The 24,427-nt window shown below is 27.2% G+C and overlaps 2 protein-coding genes across 2 annotated transcripts; one reads left to right on the forward strand and one right to left on the reverse strand.

Moving 5' to 3' along the window:
• The first annotated feature begins 10,372 nt into the window (after positions 1-10,372).
• LOC126549693 (toll-like receptor 3) lies at positions 10,373-20,246 on the forward strand. The gene is made up of 3 exons (XM_050199732.1): positions 10,373-10,639; positions 16,548-16,960; positions 17,596-20,246. The coding sequence occupies exons 2-3, from the start codon at positions 16,575-16,577 to the stop codon at positions 19,511-19,513; spliced, it is 2,304 nt and encodes a 767-aa protein (XP_050055689.1). The 5' UTR covers positions 10,373-10,639; positions 16,548-16,574; the 3' UTR covers positions 19,514-20,246.
• Positions 20,247-20,718: 472 nt separating this feature from the next.
• LOC114119737 (lipoyltransferase 1, mitochondrial) lies at positions 20,719-23,368 on the reverse strand. Its single transcript, XM_050199733.1, has 5 exons — positions 23,218-23,368; positions 21,644-22,082; positions 21,449-21,556; positions 21,197-21,386; positions 20,719-21,052 (listed from the first exon to the last, which is right to left on the reverse strand). The coding sequence occupies exons 2-5, from the start codon at positions 22,067-22,069 to the stop codon at positions 20,820-20,822; spliced, it is 957 nt and encodes a 318-aa protein (XP_050055690.1). The 5' UTR covers positions 22,070-22,082; positions 23,218-23,368; the 3' UTR covers positions 20,719-20,819.
• Between the last annotated feature and the right edge of the window lie 1,059 nt (positions 23,369-24,427).

A 24,427-nucleotide genomic window follows, 5' to 3' on the forward strand; every position in this document is an offset into this window, starting at 1 on the left:
AAATAATTATCGATGCGGCGATAACGGTATTTTAATACCGAGTGCCGATTTAATTATTTTTGAAACCCACCTATTAATCTATTTGACAGTATATCAGTAATTTATTAAGAAATTGCTCATGCCTATTTTTATTATTTAATTAGTATTATAAAATATGCTACTCCTATCTATCTTCAAGGCATAACTAGAGACCGTTTTGCAAGTAAAAATTAAACGTATACAACGCTCAAGAGTTTTGATCTAAACCGTAGTTGTCTAGTAAAACTTTTCAACTTTATTTTGGTAAAAAAGTCATAATTCTACTGAGGGCTGAGAAGAATAAAAAAGTACGAAAGCAAGTTTTTATGGTTGAATTTTGTTACTAGAACAGCCTCTTAATTATCTAGTATATAGTGGCCTTTATATCATTTATTGTTTTCTTTTACAAAGAAGATATTTTTCATAAATATTTTTTAAAAATGTATTGTTTTGCCTTTTCATAAATCTGAAAATAAACTTTGTGAAAACTATAGAACAATTAAATTATCCTTGTTTTTAAGTAACATTTTTGAAAAATGTGTTAAAAGTAGGCTAATATATTTTTTAAATAATTGTTGTAGGTAATTTTATTTTAAATAATCAATTTGATGTTTCTAATCAGGAATATTAACTACAGATACCTTGATCCAAGTCAAATATTATACTCAAAAAAAATAATGATAATTAAAGTTATTGGTTTATTTATTGACTTTAAAAAAGCTTTAACTTTATTAATCATAAATTACTATAATGAAGAATTTTAAATACCTATGCTAGTATCAGAGGTAATCTTCTAAATTTATATCTTGTTTATTAGATAGACTCTTGGCCGTAAAAGTGAACAGTTTAAACAATTATTATTTTGGAATCAAGTGTGGTGTATCGTTATACAGTATCCAATTGGGTTCTTTATTTTTAATTTATACTTGAATTTAAGTTAACTTAGGTTTTGAGGCAATAATATATTTTCTAAATTATTAAAGGAAAGTTAATAGATTAATATTACTGGACAGAGTTAAATTTATACTATTAAGCTACTAAAAATATGGTTTAATAATAACTTTATGGAATTAAACATCAATAAATTAAAGTAAATGTTTTTTTTTTAATTTATAGTAATAAGTAATAACAATAATGTTGTAACTACGCCATTAGAAGAATTAAAATAATTGTAGTATTATGACTAATAATTTTTTCCTTATGCGATAACATGGAAAATGTCGAATCAATTGAATATTTAGGTATTATTTTTGACTTTAATCGAAGACGGTAGTTATACATAATAATCAAAATAATATTTTTGATAAAATTAAAAATTCGTTTTATAGATTAAAGCTAATAAAAAACATTGTGAGTTTCAATGGTTTGTGAACTATATTATGATTGTATGCTTGGCCTTAGTTATTAATTTTAGTGTTATATTATTTGTCATAATGCTGCCAAGATATAATTAAAATATTTTTTCAAATTAATTTGTCTTAATAATTATTAATTAAAAAATAAGATATATTTTAGATAAACCTTATTAACTTAATGTTGACGTATACTAATGCTCTATTTTAAATGTTAAATATCTAAATGGGCTAAATGGATTATTTATTATTTGTTTAACATTTTAAAATATATCTTTAATGTTAATTTGAGCAAATTTAAACTAACTCATTTTTTATTCTCAGTATAAAAGTAATACGAACCTAAATATGTCTATATTGAAAAAATGTTTAATTTAAAAAGTTTTATAAATGTACTTGTATTTAACTATGCAGTCTATTTATTGAGATAAATGTTCGTGTTTTAATTTTAATGATATTCGTCGTGTTGTTTACTACTGTCGCATTCTAAATTAAATGTATTATGATTTAGTTTTATTTTTTTTTATTTTAAAGTTAATTTTTAGTTTACTATTTTATTTTATTAAATTAATGAATTCCTACATCTAGTTAGAGTCCTAAACTTTTTGCGGTGGATGAGTTACCCCATAATTTTATAGTTCTGTAGTTACACATTTTATACAACAATGAAGATTTATTTATTTTTATTATTATACACAAATATAAGTTATAACTAGGTACTATAACTATGTGGTGTTAGTGTATGACAATATAACTTTATAGGTAGCCAGTTGAATTTTGAACACCTCTAAATATTAAATAGACATTTTTTGAGTATAAAAGTATTTATTACACATCACTGCATCAATAGATAGTAACTAAATTAATGATAATATAACTACAAATATTGTTGGTTTTTGTGTTATTAGTACAAATTCTATAAGGAGCTAGAATCTTTAAGTTATAAGTATCTTTATCTTAAGGTCACAATAACACGACCAAGTGCCGCGTTGGCTATCCCCTTTAGTTACGGTGGCGACGATGCAGCTATCTTATAACTTTTTCTTTCTAATTAAGCATAAAGTTAGTAGTAGCACAAATGAAATATTTTACTTAATCCAAGATAACTGATATAGGAGAAAATTGAACTATTTTTTTTTTCGGCGGGACTAAGTTCTCCATAATATATTGATTAAAATATACTTGGGACATCACTTCTCATATTTAATCCAACTATATGAGTTATTAACATACAGTATACAAACATAGAGTAGATTATTCAGATAAATCTATAATTGATACCTATTTTATATTTATCTAGATGGAGTAAAAATGTAAAATGCATAGCTTACAAACATAATTAGTAAATTAGGAAAGTATCTTTTGTAAATATTACACACTGTAATATTATCCTTTAACCACATTTTCTGCATAAGAAACACAATTATTCCTATTGTCCGTGTTTAATCATCTAATGCAGAGATACTATGTCAACAATAACAACTACAAAGACAAAATTTCAAATATTATTTTTATTTCAATAATATTGTAAATGGATTAAATTTTAAAATTAAAGGAAATAATAATGAATATAATAAAATAGTGATAATTACTATTAGTACATACAATAGATAATAGGAATTGATTTGGGTCTATTGAAAAATGTTTTGTTATTTTTTTCGGAGCTCTAAAGTTATAATAATATTAGTAAACGTTGGATTTGATTGGATTTTATAATAATGTTCAATACTTAATTTTTATTAGTTTATTACTTATTATTAGTTATAGGTACAAAATAGAATAAAATAAATACTAATTTAGTAGTATTTAAAAACTATAGTGCTATAGATATATAATAAGATATAGATATAGATACTAATAAGTATTTTTGATTTTATTCAGGCATCTATCCGTTAGTAGTGTCTTAATTCCTGGGTGTCCCTATCAATCGCTATTTTTTTTTAATTTCTTCATTCAAAATTCTTGACTATAGGTAGACACTTCATGTAATCACTACGACTTATTTTAAAATAATTATTAATATATTAGTATAATACATAATATATAATAAAACAAAACAAAATATTAAGTGTTTTATTATAAATAATATATTAAATATACTATATAGGTATAAAATAAATCGAGCGATTGTCTTTTGTTGGATAGAACTGAATGAACTGACAATCAATTTAATGATAAATATATTTTTAATTTTTCCTTTATTGTTTTTTTTTTTGGTGTAAGTTATGTAACTAGAAGAGAAATTTATATATCTTTTTATTGTTTATTGTTAATTTGTTATTGCCATATGAAATTAAAAAATAAAATAATCTATTTTTGACTTGTTTACTGTATGATTATCCATTATTTTAATTGGTGCTATTCTATTAATGTATTATAAGTTATGACTGTCAGGAGTCAAACCGTTTTAATATTTTATTGAGTGTAAGTGCTCAATGTAGTAATACTACTTTTCCTGCATACTGCCACGGTTCTCTTACCATCTTGTTGACCAAAGGCGAATGAGATTGATAGATAATATCTAAATGCGCTTGCTGGTATGTTATCCGAGTTGAGCTGTATAGTATGTTGACCAAAGGTGAATGAGATTGATAGATAATACCTATATGCACGTCCTGCTGGTATGTTATCTGAGTCGAGCTGTAAAGTTTCTGCTTTTAATTCCCTTCATAATAAAATATAATGTTGGTTTTATTTTTAATTTTTTTCCTTCTTTGTCATTCCAAATATTTGTTTAACCACTCCCATATCAAATGACGAAGCTGGCTAATGAAGAAATATTAATTATTACTCAATTACTCCTATATGCTTTGTTCCTATCTAATCTTTAGCTATAATCGTATTAAATTATTCTATTAAGTTTATATTCGTGTATAATAATTTTGAGATTTCTATATTAAAATTATTGGATTGGTTTGATCAATGTTGTCCGTATTTCTAAATTAATGAGCAATTAGTTAATTATTATAATATTATAGTATTAAATAAAAATATTATTATAAATTAGTTACTCCATTTTTGCAAAGTTTGTTAGGTCAGGAATTTCAGAATTAAATATCTAATTAATGATCTAGAAATTAGACATTGAGCGTATTTTTGAAATTTAAATTTATTACAAAATATATAACTTCATTATTAAACTAAGACTAACTATGTATTAAACTTCACTATAATTTGTGAAAATATATAGGTCAGGAATAACGACACGTGTATGTGTGATTTATATCCGTTTGAATATTCACATATATTACTATATTGGTAACATAAAGGTAAATTCCTATCTAGGTACATAATAAAGTTATCATAGGTGTTAAAAATTTTAATTATTTTTTCTTATAGAAATTATAAATTATACATACTACCTGTACCTACCTAAAATGTATTAACACAACAATCTACTGTCTATACTGCTTAGTGTTTACTGTTTTTAATTTTTACAATAATAATGAAAGAACACAAGCATAAATCTCGATTGTACCGTGTAGATATACGAGTCTTACTCAGTTCGAATATCTATGTATTTTTAAGTCAAAGTATTTCATTGTGTTTGGATTGATGTCATGAGTCATAATTCATAAGCCTAACCATATGTACATACACCTACTTGTAATACTAAATGGGCAATTACCTATTTGTAATTTATATGCAGCTAGTTAAATCATTTTATACAAGAATATTACAAATAGAAAAAATATTATTAACGATACTATTATATTTGACAAGTATATGAACGAACTGAACAATAAATTTGAATTGGCTCCAAAAAACAACACTTTGGTAGGTAAGTGGTAATATTTTTCATCAAAAGAACTGATGATTTGACTCTTTACTACCCACGAAATTAACTGAGATGTTGGTGTAATTAAACTAAAATAAATTAAACTGTACATCTAATGATTAATTTGTTTAGTAAATCGTAAAGAAAAGATCGTGCAAATTCTGAAAATGATTATACAAACTCATGCACGTTTTTAAACTCATAAATATTATATTTTTTTTAATTCAATGGATAGAAGAGAGAGACATTGGTCAGTTTAATGTACGTATTTTACTTAACGTATACACTGTAAATATGGTAATTAGTGGTATGGTAATTACTAATTATACCGACCAGTCACTGGTGATCAACATTGATGATTAAATGATTAATATAATAATAATAGACATATAGACATATAGTAATATCTAGAAACAATTTAATTTAGAATAAATATTTTAAAATATCATGATTTATTAAAAACAGATAATTTATACAAGATGTATTTTTTATGACTACAATCTTTTTGCCTTTAGGTTGTTATTTTTAACTTTTTACGCATTTTTAAAAATTTTTTCTATTATTTATATTTCATAATATTTAACAAAGAATGAAAAATGTTAAGTTGGTATGAAATAAATATGTTTTTGTAAATCCATCGAAACCTTGAATTCCAATTTTCAACATCTAAAAAAAAATTTTTTACAACAGAAAAAAAAATTAAATTATATTAAAACCTTAAGGAAATAAATAAATAATTTATTAATCTGTAATTGAAATTTAATGTTTCATTATCAAAATAAGATTACAAAAAAAAAATGTTATAGTTTTTTTTATATATTTTTGCTATAAAATAAAAATGAATACGATTTTACAATTTAATATAGGGTAAGTGGTAACGGGTGACTATATTTATGTATATAAAAAAAAAAACGGAACAAACTGACTACGGTCTAAAAAAAAAACAATAATGATTTTTACATTTTGGAGAAAATATTCTCCAATCATATTAGGTAGTAAAAATCGCCCTTATTATATATGTTCATAATATTATACACCGTGCAATAACCTAATAAAATAAAAAACTTGTTTCGTACTTATTGCTGACAACTACTAACTGTTCATAGTTAGTTTTTACTCCGTAATCGTTACACAAAAACTACTTTTTATAAGTATTATAGCTATTAACTTTAGTTTCAATAAAATGAGACATATAAGTATATATATTTATTTTTATTTTATGTACAAATATTTCTTTTACGTCCATGTCTCTAATTATTATATTATAGAGATGTCGGAATTAAAACGGAAAAAAAATATTGTTCTATGTTTATCGGGACAAGGAGACGATTCCATTTTAAACGGGATATTAAGATACCTATAGACACCCTAACCAATTATAAATTCCACGTAAAGCCGTATAGGTATATTATTTAAATCATCTAGCTCTTCGGCATACTTATATTAAATACTCGTAGAATAGTGGCAGTATGCTACGAGACACAAATTCATGATGAGAAATTAAATTAATATAAATAATGTTGTTTATAATTTTATCAGCACCATGGCATTTATAACTTTTGAACTGATTTTATAATTCAAACAAATACTTAAATAACTGAAACTTTTTTTTTTAATAAACTATAATAATAAACTAAAATAAACTCAATGAGAATTATTTTTGATGTGTGATTTACTTTAAATTATTAAATTCTAATTCGCAATTACATAATATATGGATTATTGTCGATGTCGATGATAATTATTGTTTATTGTGATTCACGGCATTACATACCTATACGAAGTTACGTAGTTTTATTTTGTTTTTATTTTAATAATTATTATTTATTAGTTTATTACCTAACTACGAATTATTATCATATTAAATTCATAAAAATATTAATCAAATCTAAATATCTTACTATTTTAGACTATAACAGTAGATATCTATTATTATGCCTTTGTTTTCCTTTATTAGCTTTACTAAGATATTACGTATTTGGTTAAATATATATTTTTTTATTATTAAACAGTCTCATTGTAAAGTCATTTAGGCATCAGGTTAATATTCTAGTCACAAGTAAATTATTTTTACATTTAATTTCGTCCTTGTACCTAAATACTGTTGTAATATTATAGTTCCAATTTTACAAACTTTACTATAGTGTTATTTCTTATTCTTTAATAGGACTTCATACCTGTATGTGTTATCTATCCGTTTTACACACGTACCACATAGCAATTTTTTGTTCCACAGTTTCAAAAATATGCTGTTAGTTTTTATATTATAGTGAATTGATAACTTTACCTGTGTCGTAGCGTTTTATTTTATTATTATTATTATTTTTTTTTTTTTTGATAGAAATAACCAATAATATTTAATAATTAAATGAAAAAACCTTAAGTTCTCAAACCGATAACTTTATTCATGTTACCAAAAAAAAAAAAATTTAAACCCTACGACACAGGTAAAGTTTTTCCCAATGTGATTTATAATTTTTGTAATTTTATGGCAGATAAACCTGACAATTCAGCAATCACAGAATTTTGTGATTATTTAATTGATAATTATATTACAAATAATAATAGTATTTTTCCACCGAAAATATGGGCTAAACAATCTTCTGATAGAATACACACGACAAACGCATTTACGCATGCGAAAGTTTTCTATCGGATTTTAATTCAAATTTTTATCATCAACATCCGCATATTTTTAAAATTATCGAAATTCTCAAATTATTTCAAGTTAATACATACATAAAAATAAAAACAACTGAGATAAAAAAAAATTTTATAAATCAAAAAATAGAAAAATATTCAACTAAACAAATTAATCAATATGACTACGTAAAGCTATACGCTTCAGAAATAAACCTCATAAAATATAATATATTTTTTTTTTTTATTGTTTTATTATATTAAAATTATTAAATTCATAATATTTATTAGGTTAATTATTAAATATTGTTTTACTGTTGCACTGCTTTATATTTTTACAACAAATGATGAATTATTATTATATTACAATTATTATTTTTAAAATTATTAAATATTATATAAAATGCACTACTTATATTTTTTTTTTACAATAAATGATGAATTATTATTAGGTAAATTATTAAATATTATAAAGAATTATTTATTATATAGAATAAAGGGTTAAAATGTATGACAGTATTATAATATGATATAACTGATATTAAATTGATAACTTATAATATACTTAGTGTAGGAACTTACACGTGTACCTGCTTTTTACTGTGTAGGAACTTACATATGTACCTTATTTTATCGTGTAGGAACTAACATATGTATCTTGTTTACCTGCTAGGTCTCGTGTAGAAACTTACATTCGCCCTATTAGACACCCGAAATTTGTTATCAATTTATCATTATTGTTTTGGCTTAACCTTTCCAATAGCATTTTTCACATATTTATATTTCTACATAAATAGAAATAATCCTACTATCTTATACTATAGCACGAATTAAGATATATTATTCATATTATAATATAACAATAACTAACTATAATTATTAAATAGGACCTTATCTAGTGCTCTACTAGTAACCGGTTTAGAGACCAACACATAAATACATAATAGTATATAATATACATACAATCATCACATCAATCTCCTATAGTGTAGAACCTAAACTTTTATTTTTTCCACGGACCATCGTGCTCATATCGGCCATATTTATAATATCGGAATAGTGACCGCTGACCGCTGTTCATAAGGCTCAAATATTTTAAAATTCTAAAAACAATTCGATCCTAGTAAATTTTCGAATTTATTGTTTATTTGTTTTTATATAATTTGTGTTAGTTCTATAGATTATAAATCAACAAATATTACCATTATTCAAGTATCCTCTAAAAATAAAAAGCATCACTTAATATTAAATTGTTAAATTTTAGTACATTTTAAAATGATAACGTCTATTTAAAAAAATTAAACTATGTTTTTACTTTAAAATAAAAACCATTTATTAGATAAACAAATTTTACCATGTGGGTATGGCGTATACCAACTAGGTATAATATAAAAAAAGAAACAATCAAAAATAATCAATTATACTTATTTTGCATTTAATCTTTTAAATCTTACCTAAAGTGTTAACATTGGTTTTTGAGATTTCTCTTAATTTAATCCATACATTACTAAGTAACTTGACATTTAAATTCAAGCGGTTAGTGGTTACCCTTGTATTATTAATGTATATATCAATTATGCAATCAATAAATGTGTAAAACGTTATTAACTTATTATTTTTATTCTTTAAAAGTTTAAAATAATAAAATTTTCTTTGTATACAACCTGTAAAAACTAAACTTAAATTAATAGCATACATAGGAAACAGAGCTTCAGTCAAAGATTTTCTTTCACATACCCAAATTACCCGAATTCAATATCCCGCATGTCCAACTATATGTAAAAAAAACGTCGACCTCAATCAGCTTAAAAGCTTTACCACTCGCTATCACGGTACACGATTTACAAATGTACAGGTTCTCTTCAACTAGTGGGGTTCAGGTCAAGTGAAGAATCACTTAGGATTTAGCAAAATTCAGCAAATTGAATTTTGCATGATTTTCAGCAGAATAGTTCTACGACTAGTATACCTACAAATTTAATCAGGCATTTCCCAGTTGAATATTTTAACTCCTCGCACGTTTGTTAAATCTATTCACATTCATTTGTCCTGCGCCGGCACTACTGCGCACATGAAAAAAAACAGTACTTCGCATTCTTAACTCCTCGATCGTTAATTGCTTTAACTATACCTACCTTAAGCTACAAATGTGTACCTACGTATCGTCTATGTACCACAAGCTTGTTGATAGATAATTATTATTTATTAATTTATTATATAAATTACATGTAAATATAATTGGTTGCAAACGAATATTATAATATATTATTATAATAGTATAATAATATACCAGTCACCAGTGTCCCTTTCGTTGACGATCGTTTTTAGATTGATTTAATTTTTAAATCGAGAAAACGGTTTTTTCTTTGCCGAATAATAGCATAATAATTAATAATAATAGAGTATGTACTATGTAGAGGTACGTGAGTCATGCGGCGGCGCGATATTGCGAAAACCCCGTCGGAGGCGGTGGGAGACGACGGTGGTCGGGCACACGCGAACGTCGCCGCTGCGCCGCACAGCCGCCCCACCATCGACATCAACCCCCCACCAAGGGTCCCGCTGGTTTGACTTGTTCCGCGCTCAAGGAACGATTCACTGAGTCCAAAATCATTATCCACTATCCATCCACCAGTTGTCGTGTGTCCCTCTGCGGTGGTCGTAGTCGCTATCAACAAGAATCGCCGCACCAACACTTTGGTGCGAACGTTTCGTTTACGAATTTATAGTCGGTATAAAAAGGGGTATAAGTCGTGGTGCGAGTGTTAACACCGATCTTTAACTCGAACCGGTCCACATCGATACGAATTTTCATCATCACCCGAGTCGTCAAACCGTTTTTTTTATTGGGGTAAGTCTATACTATACATGCACACACGACATATTTTACTTAATTTTAATATATTTATAATATAATACCTATGTGTTTACCGCGGCTATACTTACGTCTGTGTTATATAACGTGCCATAACGAATGATCGTTATGTGTTATGTGCACACGCGTGTCAAACACAGCACCTCTGTCGAGATCGATATATGTACCAATTGAATAAAGGTACCCAATCGATTTCGTTTTCTATCTGGAATAACTGCGGACGGCTCAGGTGTGTTGAACGGGCGCGGAATACGTACTCGCGGCATTGCAATAATCGTGCAAACGGCCACAGCACAGGAAAATAAATAATCGATACATTTGAAAAGCCCTTGACACTTCTACGCACCCCCCTTCGTCGTTGGGTTAAACCTATTCGGTATCGCTGAGGTTAATGTTTTTCGAATCCGGTCGGTCTCTCTTCTTCGACGGTTTTAGCGTCACCTCGCCATTTTATTAATGAGTACCTAATAACTGTTCATCGCTGTACTGACGTTATATTGAGTCCAGCGCGTGTGCCGATTATTTAAAATGATTATTATCGTTTTTACTAACCGTTATGGTGATAATGATAATAATAATTGTGTTCGCGTACAGCGCATGTGATGTCCTCCGGATCTCATGGGTACCTTTAATATATATAATATTATTTGTATGTGTGGTGCGAGCGTGTTATAATTAATAATATAATAAATTAATATATTACGCGGCGCTGACTGAGCACACCCACCGCCAGAGAAAGGTCAACCGCGTCGCGGGGCGAACGAACTAAAATCCAATAGTGTACACCTATACCTATATAACACATTAATACGCGTCGGATGCACCCAAATAGATTTCGATTTGTTTTTCGTTTTTTTATTATAGGCACGTCATCCACATAAAGTAAAATATTGACATCGTACGAACACAATATTTTACGAGTTTATATAATATGTTTTGTCAACCGCACGCGCCGTTCGTCGTGTACGAATACATATTGAAACGTTATTATATTTTGCTGAATACCTACTTACTACCTATAAACATAATAACATAATATACGATCGCAATGCAAGTTGATGGTGGCAGTGGCGACGGCGACCTCGTCCGATTTAATTAGCCATAAAACAAAAATAATATGTATAAATGAAAAATAAAAAACAATTGTGAGCGTACGTGCCACAGCGATCTACGTGAAATCGAAAATGTTTTTATGCACGCTGGTTTTCGGAATTCACGTATATAACCCACCATATATATATATATATAACCTACCTATATCATAATAATATCTATGCTGCCACCACCTCGCGGCTGACGTAACCCGCCGCCGCCATCACCTGCAGAACGCCGCTGCGCCACTTATGTCGTACCTACCTATAATACGACATAATATTACGTGTACCTATGTGTAGATAATATTATTGTAGCTGTTATAGTGACGGTAGAGATTATTTTTTTTTGCTTTAGAAAAAAAAATTGAACATCGCGATATACGACACACGCACATACACATGAACGTGACGTCGTGTGTCGGGAAATTTATTCGCCAACTAGAAAATTTTTTTTTCAACTTTATTATATACATAAGTTATATAGTACATACGTGTGCGTGCTTGTGTATGTATATATATTATGTAGATACTTGTTGCGCGAGTTTTATTATTATTATTATTATTATTATTATTATTTCAAACGGATGTAATTTAATTTCGCCAAGGTCCACGAGATCAGACTACAATAACAAGTTTAAAAATGTGTAGGTATATATTATATTTACGGCCCGCGAACTTGTACGATGCGTTTTCCTATATAATACGTACGTATATCAAATATCAAAACGGCTATTAAAGACTGTTTTATTTCCGCAAATGAATTAAATATTATATTATTAAAATATGGTTATATAAGTAGGTACGCTCGCTATACCTGCAGATTTTCGGCATAATACCTATACTAGTATACCACATCCATAAAATATATGTGTTAACTTTATATCGACAGAGCATACTTATATTTCGTAAATATTCGATGTACAAGTATTCAAATATTTATCCTTAATATCTATTTAAAAGAGATTAATATTTTTTAACAAATCTAACCATCATCCAACATATCGCATAAAATAAATCAATATTTATTATTATTTACACATTTACAATTGAATATTGTAACAGGTTCTACACCTTATAAGTAATTAATATAGTAATCACTAATCAATGATTAATATTTGTAGTCATATTTCTATTTCCATACTAAGCCAACAATAATATCATATTATAATAAGATAAGTTATATAATACTTATTATAATTTATAACTGGTTGATACATATTACTTTTTTTGAACCGAACTTTAACAATTAATATAGTATACATACCTAATTTTTATTTTATGTATTAATACCTTATAAATAATATATAATATTATAACTTATAAGTTATAAGTATCATCTTGTACGCCTACAGAAAAATTAATGGTCACAGAATAGTCAACTGCCTCCCTGTGAGTACGTTTATGACGTCGTATCTGAAACGAATTGCCCGTTTTAAGTAGTCAAAAAACAATATGACTTAAAATGATAGCATTACGTATTTACTATAATAATATTTTATACCTGCATGTACGTGTGCAATAATTTCGTTTAAATGTATATTTTTAATTTAGGAATAGTGTATACGTAAGTTCGGAAAACTTAAACCTGAAATTTGTACAAAAATATTGTACTATATTTTAATACCACTTATCTACAATACCTATAATCGTAATTGATTTTGTATGTATTCAACGCACGTCTTATTGTCTATTGACGGTAGACGAATGCATGCACGTTGACTCGTTACTCGTATAAGAATAATAACGAACTAATTAATGCGTGCGTAAATAAATTGTGACTTAAGGATATTAAGGTATAAATAACTTTGGTATGAAAATTACCAGTCCAATTTCTCTTAATATGTTTATTCGAGGTATTAAATACCTAGTCACCTAGGTAAAAGATAGGTATATTTTTGTTTTATCTAAATCACACGTAAACTACTTTGCGATTATTCGGTTAAAATATTTTATTTTTATAAAATAAGATAAGTATTATTTTGGATAAAAAAATGTTGCATGCATTACGTATTTATGACAAAGATCCAAGAATAAAGAACGCAGCTATATATAGACAAGGCGCAATGCATGTTTAGAAATGATAACTATTGCTAACGATTTTGACGGTATAGTATTTTCCGCATACCATAATTTTGTAAAATTTTCTACCGAAATCCATTTAGATAACATTAAAATATATATTTTTAATACATATATTGTTCATGTATATGCTATGTTTTTATTTTGATTGTTTTGTTTATAAAACTTCTTGAATAATTTTCTGAATGTCGAAAAGTTATGACGCTTATTATAATATTATGTACGATGTCACTATGACAATAAAGGTACAAAACTACAAAAGGATAGATGGACTCATTTGCAAATATATTTAACACTAATAGTTTCTTTTTATGAATAATTATTTGAATGGTTTAATTTCAGATCATAGGCTGAGATTTTAAAGAATTATAGGGGGAAGGCCGGACAGGGTCCATCTGAAAAAAAATATAAAAATAATATTATAACAATATTAAGCATTAAAAAAATAAACACGAATAATAGTTTGAATGCAATTCAGTGAATGTTATTGTACAAAAAATATTGTTTAAATTAAAAACTAAAATATTTAGATGGAAATATATTTGTACATATAATTCTTTTGATACAAAATACCAATTGTCATATATTGTTTTATGTAATATAAAAATATTGAATAATTAAATCTGTTTTTAACATAGTCACGTATTTATTTACTGTAGCTATTGTTTAATAAAATATCAAAACTTTTTGTTTTCTATGGTTTTTGATGCATAATACTTTTCTTGTAGACTATGGTCATATACGATTAAATATTAATTTTATAGGCAGATTTTTTAGGTAAAGTTAATTAAAATGTATAAATTACTTAATTTATGAAAATATTTTAATTCTATAATAGTAATATCATAAAATGATACATTGATACCACTAAGAGGTTAACTTCACAGTGCAATTATAAATTATAATGGCTGCTAATATGGAAAAATATACACTTATAGAAAATGTAGGTACTTGAATTGTGTAAGTATATTATTTATAACTTGAAACAAATAATTAAAATTATACATGTAAAAAAATTTTTTGTCACGCTTTGAGGTCTTGGCAATTGAATATTTTTTACTGTGTATAGTGGATAGTATCCAATAATTTTGTGAGGCTAAGTTCTAAGCTCTTTAAAGCATCACCTGAACCCTGTGTATGTTAAAGATATTTATTTTGTGCTATATCATGGTGTAATATAGGGAAATTTATTCATTATTATAACGATAATTTTTTAACATAATATTGTAGTAGGATTATGACCTCTATAAAGATATAAAAACTACTAACCGCAAGTTATAATTTTTATAATAAAAGTTTTAGTCTCATTTAAAATGAAATTACCTCACCTTTCCGTCAAAAGTCTCAAAGATTATATGAAGCCGATTTGCACTTTTGCTGTCAATTAATTTATGTTGGAACTCCATTGTACGTATACAAATAATGTATATATGACATAGGTATACTATACTGAGTAACGTAGTAGGTACTGAGTATTGATGGTTTAATTTTAATTTGGCGAAACGTTATAATATGTTTTAAATGTTTTCTATCTGTCAGGGACTATATTACTTTCACTTCATTACTTCAGTGACAATTGTCTTGTATATTCGATAATAATTCATAGGTATATTTTAATTTCTCTTGTAAATCATGTAATTTACTGTTGTACACATGTCGTTAATAATTAATCAATTTGAAACGTGAGATGGAAAGGGGGGTACATCAAGGACGTTAAAGTGACTGTTATGTGAACTCGTATTCACGTATAGGTAGGTATATAGACGTCCAAACCACGTTACATCGATGACAATGTTTCATCAAAGTTCATAAAAATAAATACGACATTCGGTATTTCGATTTGGTCTATTTTATGATACTCCGATTGTTATTTTATATTTAATACCTAACTAAAAATTAATTATTTTTGGTTATTATTTTTTCCATTTTTCTTGCAGTGATGATACATAATTCTTAATAGTTCAACATACTGTTTGATGACCAGATAGTGGCTACAATAATAATAACACTTAAAAATCTGTATTTTCAATCGAGTTCATTATTTCACAATCATTATTTTAAAAACTATGTATGATATTTATTGCTATATGTCTATATTTTTATAAGGAGTATATCTTTTATTATTATAAATTATAATTATTACTAGACATTAATAATATGATAATCGTATAGTCATTATGATTTTAATATAAGAATAGTATGAACATTATTTTCACTACGGTAGAGACGTTTATTTGTTCCCTACAATATATTAATCTAAATCGTATTATAATAGGTATCTAAAGATTTTAGAACTTAAATTTTAAATTCAAATAGTGTCGGACAACTGTTCAGTGTTCACACGGGGCGTGCCAGATTTAATTAAATCAATACTAATATTGTCGTTCATATGATAGGGCGTGCCTATAGGGCCATTCAATTGCTAGTAGAATGATGTTCTGTAAATATTTGGAGAGCGTAATATGAATGATGAATTTTTACTTGTTTTGAGACCTGTGCCAAGTCCTTGGTAATGCCTTGACACCAAACGAAACGTTTGACGAATCGATAACATCGAACTCCATGAACAATTTTTCTAATTTGATACGGTTGTTTACAATAATTGGCAAAATTTACCAGATTAGAATTTCTAATATTACTTATAGCTACATATTAATATTAAGTTAAATATTTAAATTTCAAGTTTTTAATCTAAATTATTCATTTTTCAGAGTTTGAATTGAGAAATCCGCCGCAACATGGCGACACGTATATCCATTTTAGTGTTTGTCACACTTTTGGCTTACGTATGCAATACAAGAGCCATTCTATCTGAACAACTTGACTGTCCAGAAGATTGCGATTGCCATTTCTTCAGAATTAACTGGGTGACAGACTGTTCGGAAAGTAACTTGACATCCATGCCATATGAAGGACTCGACAGCAATGTCTACGTACTTAATATGAACGGAAATCTCCTAAAAGAAATCGAACCGTTCCCAGCCGATATTAAACTTAGGACATTACAGTTGTCCGAAAACTTTTTAACAAAAATCCAAAAAACAACGTTTGCTGGACTTCATTACCTATTGGATATAGATTTGTCATCTAACTTGATCAATTATGTTGATCCTGAAGCATTTGTGTAAGTTTTTTAAGATACCTATTTAGCCATTTATTTAATACATAGGTATATATTATTGTGTGTATACGTTTCCATAAAATATATTAGTCTATAAAACGACACGAGCTCTTACTTCAGCATTTAACTTCAATCGTATTTAAATTAAACAAATTGAGTCACAGTTTCCATGTTTGCTTATTCAAGGTCGATTCTATTGTTGGGTGACGTACTAACATTAAACATGCATTAAATTTTTAAACGGCTACATTAAACAAAAAAATTTATATAAATATTTTAATTATCTATTTAAATCTATCTTATCTTAAAATAGAATATTAAAAAATCTTAACATATTATGTTATTTCATTCTTAATTACACGATTATTTTTGTATTGTCGTATAGCTTTATCTTTGTTTAAACAAAAAGTGAAATTATTATTACCAACTGTACGAAAACTGTTGGTTCATTTTATAATGATAAGTGCATTAATTAATATTATGATATACTTGTGTAATTTTTTAATAGATAGGCTTATTACAATACAAATAATATAGAATCAAAAATATATTTACTTTAACTACCTATTAAAATATTTTTTTTGTTAATTTGAATAAATTATTTAAAACTTATTCGACATTTATTATATTTGTTACAGGGATAGCGCTGGATTAATTACGTTAGAATTACAGGGAAATCCATTGGAACAAGTCGAAGGTCCATTTTTATATTCCAAGTCTTTGCTGTACCTATACCTGGCAAATAGTCATTTAACAAAATTGTCACCACAATTTTTCGCCAATATCAGCGGTCTAGACAAACTTGATATTTCTGGAAACCCTCTTCATATCATTGAACCAGGCATATTTGATCCTCTTACTAGTTTGAAACATCTTATTCTAAATAACTGTAATCTTACACACATATCGAGCGTAGCATTTAGTAGCCTTGGACACCTTACGGTATTAGAATTGGCTGGAAATAGTCTTAAAAGTCATGTTGACTGGACTTTAATATTGGGTAATTTAGGTAGATTGGAACATCTCGATTTAAGGCAATCAGGTGTGTCTAATTTACCAGAAAATGTTTTTTTCAATAATACTTGGCTAAGAGGTTTAGTGTTGGCTGAAAATGAATTATCTGATCTTGACGTGGCTACTACTTTAGGTCACAATTTAGTTCATTTAGATTTTCTGGATCTTAGTTATTGTCATTTAAAAGGACCTTTATCTGAAGATGCATTCGCTAATGCTACGAAATTGCGTACTCTCATATTATCTGGAAACCATTTATCTGCAGCAGACTTAGCAGTAGCTTTATCACCTTTATTAAAACTAGTGAAACTTTCATTGAGAGACTGTGGATTAACAAGGTTGCCTGCTAATACTTTCCATAAATTTACTAGTCTACAAGAATTGGACATATCAAGAAATCCTTTAAACAATGCTTTTACAGCACTTTTATCTCCATTGGAATCCTTGGAGCATTTAGATATGGGTTACAGTAACTTACAAAGAATATCTAGAACGACTTTCTTAAAAATGTCCGCTTTAAAAACGCTTATCCTGTCTGGTAATAAACTTAAAAGCCTTGAATCAGGTTTATTCCAAAATCTTACGCGTTTAGAAGTATTAGAGTTGAATAACTGTGGACTTAGTCGTCTTAATGATACAGTATTCTACGACAACTTTACATATCCAGACTTGGAAGAGTTAAGACTTTCAGGAAATCCTCTTCAAGTTCCCGAAGAAGGACCAATATTACCACCTCAATTATCCGGTTTAAAGAATTTGGATATGAGTAAATGTAACTTGAGTTATTTACCTGTTGATGCTTTCACTACAACTCCTAACATTAGTCAATTGTTGTTGAACGATAATAAATTAAAGAGTGACGAAGAAGGGTCTATGAAGTTTTTAGAGTCACTAACTGGGTTGGAACAGTTGGACTTGAGTTTCAATAATATCACAGCAATTAAACCTGATAAATTCGGATATAATCATCAACTTATGTCGTTACGACTGGTTGGTAACCCTTGGAAATGTGATTGTTATGTTGTGGATATGTGGGAATGGGCTGCATCGTCTAAAGGAAATATAGGCGTGTTGGTAGGTTCTACGAAATCAATTGCTTCCAATGTAAACAATAAAAAAACTAAAGGATTAGTGTGCAATTTCGATCCTAAGAGCACGCCTATTAAGGAAGCTAAACTAAGAAGACCTGGAAGAGAACTCACATCTAGTGTACAGCGTACGTGGGCCAGATATGTGCGCGAGGCGAATTGTCCTCACAGCCCTGTGGCTGCAAGACCAGCCAGAATCGTTACTAGAGAAATTCACGAGTACCAACCAATGTTGTCAGAAATTGAAGACGAAACGCAAAATAAATGGTTACCTCTAACAAGCTTCTTCGTTGTTGTGTTATTGATTTCAGCAGCAATGATGCGTGTATTTATAAAACGTAAAGAAAATCCAACAAAGAAAGATAAAGACGTTTCATGTGATTATTCACAAGAAGACAATGATGTGGTTCAATTTAAAGGAACTAAAAATGTATCCCGTAGAACCATCAAATGACAAACTTGTACTAGATAAACTAAATTCCAGTTATTTCATTTTGTAAATCTTAAGCGAATATTTTAATAATTATTATAAATATATTTTTTTTTTATTAGTAACCCATCACATTTTACCACTTTCTACATACCAAACAAACATTATAAAAATTAATAAATGTATACTTGGAATTTTGGAACTTTATCATTCTTTGTATCACGATTAGATTATTATCCAATATTTGTTTTCCTAGCAGAAAAGTTCCTAATGGTAGTTGGTTGTCAGTGGTGTTGGATACAGTCAATCAAAAGCAATGTTTCTCACTTTTATATTTCATTCCTAATGCAAGGTCATTCAGTGCAGGGTAATAGTAAACTTGCACATTTTTAAACGAACAATAGACTAGATACTAGTCGAGTTTCACTGTTTATTTTATTTTTATTATTATTCGGATTGACTGATCAAATATATATTGTATATTCTAGTTGTTAAGCTTTTTATGTATTATTTATGCACGCTCTCTGTAAAGCAATGTCAAATCATAGATTGTGATGTTAGTCTTCAACCGTAAATTATTTTAATCACGGCTTAGGATTATATATATATATACCTATATTACTATTTATTAAATATAATAATTATAATATAGATTACCAACCTAATATAATTGGTTAAGATTATTTAGATGTAGAAAAATAAATATTCTTTATTCTTGTTATGCTAAATGTATCTATTAAATGAAATGTATATCTTATTATAGTATAATAATTTTTAACTATATTTCATACCATGTTTTTTGTCCTATTGTGATTTTCCTAATGATTTTTATCATTTTAAAAGAACAAATAAACATAAGTTTAAAAAAAGTTAGATTTTTAAATTTAAATTACTGTGTATTATTATTTACTATACTTAATGATTAATAATCATTAACAAGAATGTGCATTAATTTTAAAACTCATACAATTTAATTATTGTAATGATGGCGTGTTATTTTAAAGAAAAAACACATTTAACATACAAATTATATTAGATAATTTTATAAGTATACACATATGACTAAAATAAATAAGAAGCCAAATATTGAAATATGTATTTGATAACCCATTAAGTGTAAATATACATTCAAGGCTCAAGAATCTGAACAAAAGAAAAAAATAAAGTGTTTTTATGAAATATCAAACTGTACAATGGAAATTATAAGGAATCAAATTGTGTCACATAGGTAATCATTAATTTAAATATTTAATCAAAATATAAATCAACAACATTTTATTTTACTACAGTAACTAATAAAAAAAAAGATTATTATATTGCTATAACTTTACTATTTTATTGTTTCTAAGCGTCGTTTTATCTCTTCCACTATATTCATATTAAATTTTTCATTTACTAAGTTGCTTAACTTTATATTACAGGTAGTAACAACATTTTCAATAATGCCACTTTTTACAGATAAAATAACAGACTGTTCATTGCATTTAACAGTTATATTAAACTTTGGCGTTCGTCCATATCTCCATTCCCAGCTTTCCATTTCATTTTTTATTTCATTAAAACCTGTTTAAAAAATAAATAATAAAATGTCAAAAAAAATAATTCAAAGTATATATGAATATTTTATACAACTTATTAGATATAAACACAGTGTTGTTAAATTCTTTTATGTATTTATCTTTAATCAGTATAATGAAAAAAAAATACCAGGGAATGTTTGTTCGTTTGGTGTGACATAATTAAATCCTTGATCTGTTGTTGTTTTATTGCCTACTGTTTTTAGGTATTGTAACCCAACAGCAGTCATTAATCTATTGATACACACTTTGTTATTAATTTGTGTCAAATTCAATACATCTGATGTTACACTGACTGTGGCATTGGTTTCAATATTTTTCTAAAATACATTACAATGTTAGAAGTTATGTAATATTTATTAACTTTTATTATGCAATTTACTTCACGTTTTTTCAATAGATTTGACATTAATTCTCGATTGCAATTTACTAATAATGTACAATGGTGGTATGAATTAGGTCTTCCCAACTTAGACGCTGTGCCAGATATCTATATATAAATTAAATACCTTAGTACATTAAAGCTGTAAAATAATATTTTCATTATAATGAAATCATATTAATTTAAATCCTTAACTTTGTACATATTTTCTATAACAATATCTTCTCGTTTATTAATTTCTGTCACAACATTCCATTCACTCTTTAATGTTTCAACAATTAATTCTAAGTTTTTTTTCCTGTTATAAATTTCCCTGTTTGTGAAAAATGTCATATTGAGATTTTCATTATCGTGAAATACTGTTCCACCACCACTATTTCTTCTTGCTATCCGTACATTAATAGCTGAATCAAAATTTACTTCTAACCAAGGATTCTGATGTCGGCCAATTACAACGCAATTACTGTTTACCCACAATAGCAACATAGATTTATTAGTGAAGTCTGAATGTCGGTAGAACCAATGTTCCAAGGCAAGGTTTTCAAATACATCTGTTGATTTAGATATCATAACAGTCTTTTCCATCACTGATGAATAAAATCTTCGAATAATAAAGGCCATAATAAACTTGAGTCTGAAAGTAAATTTAAGATTGTAGTTGTTGGTAGGTACATCATATAAAAAATTAATAAATGATAGTTTTGGTATTGTTTATTCAGTGTTATTTAATTAATATTAAAATAACATGTCATTTGGGCTTGATTCAATAATGATAAAATACATTTTTAAGATAACAAATTTTTGGTACATAATGATTATTTATAGTTTTTAAACAATACATTACATATCATACAATGCCTCGCAAGTCACGGGTTAGCTATTTTAACCACTAACAAATAAGCATAATTTTTAAATTTAAACATAGATACTGCAGTAGCAACAAGTGATTTAACACGTTCAGTTTGGATGACGCTAAATGGTATGAATTAAAATTGTTTGAATATTCTGAATGATGCCAATTGGTGTATAAGTATGTACCTTGTTATTTTTAATTTAAATACCTAAGTTGATAGGTATTTAATGTTAAAATCAGAAATGTTTGATTGATTTGCAAAAGAAAAATATATTTTCACAGTAAGTTTTATAAAACATGGTCAATATAATTCATTGCATATTTTTTATCATCATTTTACAGGAAACTATAAAAAATGATAGTTACAAATGCCTATAGTTTGGAAATTTTAAGAATTTGGAATTTTATTGTGCTATTTGACTAAATTGACATTATCATGTAGATAATAAATAATAATCATTCAATGTAATTGACCTTTTTACAGAACAGTGAACATATAAAATAGTCCCAACAAAATTATAACTAATAAAACAAACAATATACAAAAATCTATTATACGGAAATGATAAGTCGCAGTAAAATTAAAAATAATAAAAATGTTACAAGATCATGCAGTTATTTTGTACACCAATAACAGATGCATAGCTAATGGCTTTAGATAATATTATCTATTACGGAAAAGGATTTAATAAAATTTGCATGACGTATCATTTAAATTAAATCTAAATTTTATTGATTAACTAGAAAGTGAAAATAAAAAACTTTAGACTGGCCCCAGTTAGATCAGTGTGTTAATTAAAAATATATTAAACATTAATTATTTTAATAAATTGTAGGCAAACAAATTATCTACGGAACTTGTTTTTATAAATACATAGAGACAAGTACAGAATACAGATACAAATAATAAACATACCTAGTGTCCAGGTACGCTGTGCAGTTTGGGTAGTTTCGTATTTAAATAAAAAGTAAATCGATACTTTTACCACGGAAACTGAAAATTTCAAAAAAAATTTATGCCTGTCTTATCTGCAGTCGATTTTCTGATAACTAGTGATAACAAATATGATTAGATAAGACATAAAAATATGTTTTTATCGTGAATAAAAATAAAACCTTCTATTATATATAATATATATATATCGATATTGTTTAACGTTTTCCACATGACTGCACTATTGCAATGGTGTCTGGTGCAATTATTTTATGTTTTATATTACCTATGTAATATCAGTAATCAGTGCACAACAAGTGTGTTTTTGGCGTTCCACGTGCGTCCACTCTGCCAGTTTCTTGTACTCAGAGAGTCAGAGCTCGTGCGTCGTACGATCTTTTCATGACGGTGCACCTTTTCTTTTGTTGACTAAGCATCTATCCACTCTCTTTCTCGTCAATTTTTAATGCACATATAGGTTTTCTGCAACAAATATTGTCTACGGAATGTGTCGGAACGTTTTGGAGTTGGACTCACTACACATTACTTATTATTAACAGGGTTTTGGTCTATGGATTGTTTGAATTGTTTGATTGATACATGTTTAAGTATTTAACATACATAAAACCTATGTACTATATACTATATACCTATGTATATAGTACCTATAGCACGGTTTAAGATATACCGTATATCTTAAACCGTGACCTATAGTAACTATAGTAACAATATAATGCCGAGCGTTTATAATGTATTTGGAATTGAGACCTAAACATATAAAGTCATAGATATTTATCCATTTTTATTTTATAATTCGTATAAATTGACCGAGTAATACCTACCCAAGTATTTTATGATTATAATAATACACACTTTTGAATTTTAATATAGATACTTCATGTCTTTAATTTTGTACAGTAAACACTAAACACACGGCCTACGAAAGTGCCAAAAAAGAAACTAATACAAGGGCAACGTCGTGTTGGGACAACTATATATAAATGTAAATAAGTATAGGTAAACAAAGAAAAATGTACCTATAGTAATTTTAGCCATATATTATAATATAGTTATATTGTCGTAATAAATATATTATATAATATATGTATATATATATATATAAAATACAAAAACAAATTTCATAGTAATTTTTGTCTACAATCGTCTAAGGACTACATTAAATAAGGGCATA

Source organism: Aphis gossypii, chromosome 2, assembly GCF_020184175.1.
Source record: "Aphis gossypii isolate Hap1 chromosome 2, ASM2018417v2, whole genome shotgun sequence".
Lineage (NCBI taxonomy): Eukaryota > Metazoa > Arthropoda > Insecta > Hemiptera > Aphididae > Aphis > Aphis gossypii.

What these genes read in the sequence shown, in the direction of transcription:
- LOC114119737 (XM_050199733.1), bottom strand. Translation starts at nt 22,069, where the DNA reads ATGGCCTTTATTATTCGAAGATTTTATTCATCAGTGATGGAAAAGACT. An exon ending in TTATAGAAAATATGTACAAA is followed by an intron (nt 21,557 to 21,643) that starts GTTAAGGATTTA and finishes ATTTATATATAG; the next exon opens with ATATCTGGCACAGCGTCTAA. An exon ending in AAACGAACAAACATTCCCTG is followed by an intron (nt 21,053 to 21,196) that starts GTATTTTTTTTT and finishes TTTTTTAAACAG; the next exon opens with GTTTTAATGAAATAAAAAAT.
- LOC126549693 (XM_050199732.1), top strand. Translation starts at nt 16,575, where the DNA reads ATGGCGACACGTATATCCATTTTAGTGTTTGTCACACTTTTGGCTTAC. An exon ending in GTTGATCCTGAAGCATTTGT is followed by an intron (nt 16,961 to 17,595) that starts GTAAGTTTTTTA and finishes TATTTGTTACAG; the next exon opens with GGATAGCGCTGGATTAATTA.